The 6375-nt window shown below is 43.6% G+C and overlaps 1 protein-coding gene across 1 annotated transcript in view; it reads left to right on the top strand.

Moving 5' to 3' along the window:
* USP31 (ubiquitin specific peptidase 31) overlaps positions 1-6375 on the top strand; it is a 136258-nt gene that overhangs the window by 25378 nt on the left and 104505 nt on the right. The window contains exon 2 of the mRNA XM_011958325.1: positions 4977-5074. Within this exon, the coding sequence (XP_011813715.1) occupies positions 4977-5074 (98 nt within the window). The remainder of the gene's footprint in view (positions 1-4976; positions 5075-6375) is intronic.

Raw genomic sequence — 6375 nt, 5'->3', positions numbered from 1 at the left:
CAGATCTGCCTCCCCTGCCCTCTCCCCTCCCTTTCCTTTTCCTTCCGTTCCCTTCCCATCTTCCCTTCCCTTCTCATCTCTTCTATTCTCTTCTTTTTTGAGACAGGGTCTTGCTCTGTCACCCAGGCTGGAGTACAGCAGCATGATCACGGTTCACTGCAGCCTTGACTACCTGAGCTCAGGTGATTCTCCCACCTCAGCCTCTCAAGTAGCTGGAACTACAGGTGTGCACTACCGTGCCTGGCTAGTTTTTTAATTTTTTTGTACAGATGGGGTCCCTCTATGTTGCTCAGGCTGATCTTGAATTCTGGGCTCAAGAAGATTGCTGGGCTCAAGCAATCTTCCCACCTTTGGCCTCTAAAGTGTTGGGATTACAGGTGTCTGCCACTGCACCTGGCCAGGGATCACGTTTCGACATAAGATTTGGAGGGGAAAAATATCTAAACTATATTAGGTAGGAAAGCAAAACTTCAGAGACATTTGGAAGTTCTTCAAGGTTGCATAGTGGCTACAGCAGAACTAAGAGGCAAGTGGTGCGGCTACCACTGTCTGAAGGTGGTGCCAGCTTCACCGATGGCGCCAATGGTGACATCTTAAGCAGCATTTTCTGGAGCAGAGTTCTGGCTATGTACTGTCTTCCTTGGTTTCCTAAGTCTGATTCTGAAGCTTTTTTAAGAGTTATGTGAGCTGTTGATACCCTTCTAATGATCTCCTTTTCTGCTTAAGTTAGCAAAAGTCATTTGTGTTGTTTGCAACTAAGAAATTATGATGGGTATAAAAGTCAAAGGAGAAAAATGCAAAGGCTCATCTCTGTTGATGTCCAGAAGGCATCTGATAAAATTCAAGACCAATTCCTGATAATAACCCTTCCTGAAGTAGGAATAAATGGATACCACTTTGATGCAATAAATAATATATATCTCAAGTCAAAAGCAAGCATGCTTAATGGTAAAGCACTGGATGAAATGTGATTAATGGCAGAAACAATGCAGGCTTTCCTACTCTCCTTATCATTACAGACAAAATTCTGGAAGGGCAATTAAACAAGAGAAAAAAAGGCTGAGGTACAAGTATTATAAACAAAGTGGCAAGGTTTTTATCTCATATGTTGATATAAATTCCTGAAAAACTCAACAGAATCAACTGAAAATTATGAGAAAGAACTAAAGTACATCAAGGTGACTAGTTACAAAAATAACTTTTTTTCCTGTAGACAAACAACAGAAAATATAATGACTTAAAATATCCCATTCATAATAGCAACCAATAGGAATAAGCTTATTAGTATTATGCAAGACCTACGGGAGGAAACTATAGTACTCAGAGGGGCACTAAAAGCCCTTGCATAATTTTTTGAAGACATACTTTTTTCTCAGATAAGAAGATAAATATTGTGGTGATGCCAGTTTTCCCTAACTTAATCTATACAAATTAATACCCCTAAAAGATTAAATTCATTTGAGAGAATAAGCAAACAGATAGATAATAAAATACTAGGAGATAATGCTCTATCAAACATTTCAGCATATTCTAAACCTATGTTATCCTGGAATACAGAGACTTATCAATGGAATACAACAGAATTTTTAAAAATCTTAAATGTATGGGGCATTTAATAGTTGATAAAAGCAACATTTTAAAGTAGTGGGAAAATTATATTTAAAAATAATGCTGAGACAATTGGCTAGCCATGTAGGGTGGGGAAAAGGCAAGATCCCTATCTCATTTCTCAAGCAAAAATAAATTCCAGATGGAGAGCATATTAATAAGAAAAAAAAAACAAGAACTGCACTGAACTAAAATACAGATGAATATTCTTATGATCTCGGAATGGGAGAAGACTAAGTATGTCAAAAAGATTGTAAATCTTCATGAAAAAGACTCATCTATTTCACTATATAAAATAATTTAGGCTGGGCTTAGTGGCTTACACCTGTAATCCTAGCACTTTGGGAGGCTGAGGCGGGTGGATGGCTTGAGCCTAGGAGTTTGCAACCAGCCTAGGGAACGTGGTGAAACCCCATCTCCGCTAAAAATACAAAAAGTTAGCTGGGCATTGTGGCATGCACCTGTAAGCCCAGCTACTGAGGAGGTTGAGGTGGGAGGATTGCTTGAGCCTGGGAAGTCAAGGCTGCAGTGAGCCATGATTGCACCATTGCACTCCAGTCTGGATGAGGGAGTGAGACCCTGTCTCAAAAATAATAATAAAATAAAAATAATAATAATTCAGGTTCTCTATATGATATGAAAACACTCTAAACATGGTTGAAAGCAGGGAATGGTACAGACTGATAAATAATTTGTATAGAAAATAATGTTATGGACCTGGTGTGGTGGCTCATGCCTATAATCCCAGCACTTTTGGAGGCCAAGGCAGGCAGATCATTTGAGGTCAGGAGCTTGAGACCAGCCTGGTCAAAATGGTGAAACCCTGTCTCTATTAAAAATACAAAAATTTGGCCAGGCGCAGTGGCTCACAACTGTAATCCCAGCACTTTGGGAGGCCGAGGTGGGCAGATCACGAGGTCAAGAGATCAAGACCATCCTGGCCAACATGGTGAAACTCTGTCTCTAGTAAAAATACAAAAATTCTAGCCAGGCGTGGTGGCACGTGCCTGTAGTCCCAGCTACTCGGGAGGCTGAGGCAGGAGAATCGCTTGAACCCGGGAGGCAGAGGTTGCAGTGAGCTGAGATCATACCACCACACTCCAGCCTGGCAACAGAGCAAGACTTTGTCTCAAAATAATAATAATGATGATGATAATAATAATAATACAAAATTAGCCTGGCGTGGTGGTACATGCCTGTAATCCCGGCTACTTGGGAGGCTGAGGCATGAGAATGGCCTGAACCTGAGAGGTAGAGGTTATAGTAAACTGAGATCGCACCACTGCACTCTAGCCTGGGCGATGGAGTGAGACGCTGTCTCAAAAACAAAACAAAACAAAACAAAACAAACAAACAAAAAACTTTTATGAGATAACATCTATAAAGGAATATACCGAAAAGGATAATGGGCAAATGGTGTGTGCAGGTAAATCACACCAGTAAAAATAAAATCGTTAATTAAAAGGTATTCCTAGTTGTTTTCTTGATTGCAAACAGCAAAAACTGACACTGGTTGTTTCACCAATAAAGGAATTTACAGGAGACCTATCAGGTTAGCTCACAGAAAGAAAAGAGCCAGAGAAACAGGCTTGGGCAGAAACCCAGGGAGGCAGACACCAGTAAGAACTTGCCACTAGAGTAGCAGCTGGACACTTGCTGATACCACCCCCACACTGTACACCACCGTACTGTCACACTGCTAAATATATAGCTGCTAGATTCATTAATTCACTGCATTATCTCCAACGAACCTTGTATCAATACTTCTAAAGCCAAAGTCTAGGTAGGAACATATAGTTGGTCTTGCTCTGTTACCCAGGCTGGAGGGCAGTGGCACGATCATAGCTCATTGCAGCCTCCACCTCCTAGGCTCAAGTAATCCTCCCGCCTCAGCCTCCTGAGTAGGTGGGACTGCAGAAGTGCACCACCACAGCAGGCTTATTTATTTATTTTTTTTAGAAACGGGATCTCGCGATGTTGCCCAGCCTGGTCTCAAACTCTTCCTGTCTCTGTCTGCCTGTGCTGAGATTACAGACATGAGCCACTGCACCCAGAGGTGGTCTTTTTTAGGTCATTTTCCTGGGCTCTAGCTTCCAGGGGTAAGAAGGGGAATACCTGCTCCCCACCACCTTACCCAGTTTTCATAATGGGAACTTGAATTGTCCTGCCTAATTTGGTATCCCCTGCAGAAAGGAAGTTGGTTTAGATGCTGGATAGCAGAGAGACTGGCACATGATGTTCAAGCTCACTCATACAAACAAAAAGCGCATTGATATGCCATCTTTTGTTCATCAAACTTGTCAATGTGAAAAAGACTGGAAAACTCAACAGTATCTTGGGATTGGGAAATGTGTGTTTCCCATTCATTGCTGGCAGGATAAAACCTTTCTGGGCGTCAGCTTGACAATAGGTGTCAAATATGGAATACACATACTCTTTGATCCAAGGTTTCAGCCTAAGGAGATAGCTGCAGGATGGACAAGGTATAGGTCATGATGATATTCACTGCACTGTTGTTTCTAATTTATGTTTCCTGAGCTTGGGGGTAAGGGGTGGTACAGAGAGGGGCAATGAAAGATTCACTACAGAATATTCAAGGTGAGTCTTTAAGAATGATCATCTGAACATTCCAACGAGAAATTTTTTCAAGCCTGCGTCAAGCTTTGAGGCTCGGTGGAGACCTGTAAGCTTAGAATAGTGGGAGGGGCCCAGATTAGAAAGGCAGTTCTTAGGTATCTCACCAGAAAGTTCAGATATTGTTTAGAAGCCAGGCGTGGTGCCTCACGCCTATAATCCCAGCTACTCAGGAGGCTGAGGCAGGAGAATTGCTTGAACCCAGGAGATGGAGGTTGCAGTGAGCCGAGATCCGGTCACTGCACTCCAGCCTGGGTGATAGAGTGAGACTCCATCACACATACACACACACACACAGGCACACACACACACACGACATTGTTTAGGTATAAAGTTGCCAAATAACCTGTTATATGATGGCTATCTTATTGGGTACCCAGTAATGAGTAAGATGGGTCTCTGCTGGGTTGAAGCCCACATATTAGTGAAAGTGATGATTGTAAACTGAATTGCAGTATCGTCAAGTCAGTGTCATGAATGAGAGGGGCCAAGAGAGCCTGTGGAAGGAACATCTCCTGAAGGGGGTGATATCTAAGGTGAGGCTTTAAGGATGAAGGGAAGTTGGCTAAGTAGAAAGATTCTAAGTTAGCTAAGGAAAGGTTCAAAGGAGAGGGAAGAGCTCTGGCAAAGGCCCTTGAGTCTGGATCAAACTTGAGTCTGGATCAAAAAAGTTGAGAGCCATTGCCTTCACATTTTAGTGTGAATAATCAGATGGCTTTCTTCCTGGTGTCCAGATAAGAATTTTGACTAAGAGGAGAGTGGAGGCGATTAGGGACAGTGCAGAGCACCCTGGAGATGTCATCGTAGAGCCCTACTTACAATGGGGAGGGAGGTCAGAGGCAAAAACCATTTACTTTGAAACGTGGTGTAAGGTGGCCTTCATGGTTTAAAAAGGAGGAAGCGCTTTCCCTTCCCTGATTTCTCTCTTCTGCCTCAGGACTCAGAGTAGCCCTTTTAGCAGAGGGGAGCCTACAGAGAGGAGGTCATATACTAGTTGATTTTGGACTAAAGACATCCCAAAGATGTACTATTTTTTGCTCCCTGCACTATTTTTTTTTTTAATGGAACCAACGTTTAAAAATAGGATTTCTGCCTTCTCTTAAAACATCAGATGATCTGGTAACGCTGAGCTCCTGTTCTCACATGGGAACAACCGGCTGTAGCTGAGTGGCAGCCACCTTTTTAGAAAGATGTTAATTTGAAGTTTGCTATAGTCCCCATCATTCCCTATATTTCCCCCAACACTGAGAGCCAAATCACTTGAAAGTCAATATGATGATTCAAACACCAGAATTCTTCACTCATTTGTGGGTTTGTAACCTGTGATATTTGTGGATTCGTGACCTTTGGTTTAGAGGTCAAGTATAGGGTTGTGAATAAAACTTGGATTTGAATCAGATAAGAACTGTACCACTCTCAAAGATGGTGAATTAAAGATTAAAGAAAATATTGCATGCTTGGCATAATGTGTGGAACACAACAGCTATTGTAAATATCCACTAGGAATGTAAGCTGCAAGAGGGCAGGTAGAAACCGTGTTAGTTTGATCTGCTATAGATTTAATTCTTTGTAATATCCCCAGTAATTGTTGAATGAATGAGTGAATGAATGAATGAATGGATGGATGAATGATGGGAGAGCCCGGCGGGGTTTTAAAGGCTGGAATGAAAAGGAAAGTAGTTATGATAACATCGTTTCGCTGGGACTCCAAGGTGCAGCCAGGAAGAAAAGCCCGCTGGGAAGCGCCAGGCTCTGTGACTGCGCTCCGGTGGCACACAGACGGTAGGTATCTGCAACGTCCCTCGGGAGCCAGGCGGGGCTGACTTGCCCGGGACCTGTCAGGGCCATGTCCACCAGCTCTTGCACGGTCTGGTAACTGACAGCATCCTGATTCCTGCACGTTCCCGCCTTTGCCATCTGATCAGCAAAGATAGAGACCCACCCCTGGGATCCACCTTCCAGCGCGAGCCCAGCCTTTTCCTCCAAGCCTGGACCGCGCCCACACTAGACATGGCCTCCCTCGGGCTTCACGCAGCAGGACCGCGCCCGCAGCCGGCAGGCATCCCGTCCAGCTGGGGAGGCAACTACCTTCCCACAGTGAACATGGCGGCCGAGGCGGCTTCAGCGCGGGGC

This window comes from Colobus angolensis, unplaced genomic scaffold (genome assembly GCF_000951035.1).
Source record: "Colobus angolensis palliatus isolate OR3802 unplaced genomic scaffold, Cang.pa_1.0 Scaffold468, whole genome shotgun sequence".
NCBI lineage: Eukaryota > Metazoa > Chordata > Mammalia > Primates > Cercopithecidae > Colobus > Colobus angolensis.
This window is presented reverse-complemented; position numbering and strand designations above follow the sequence as displayed.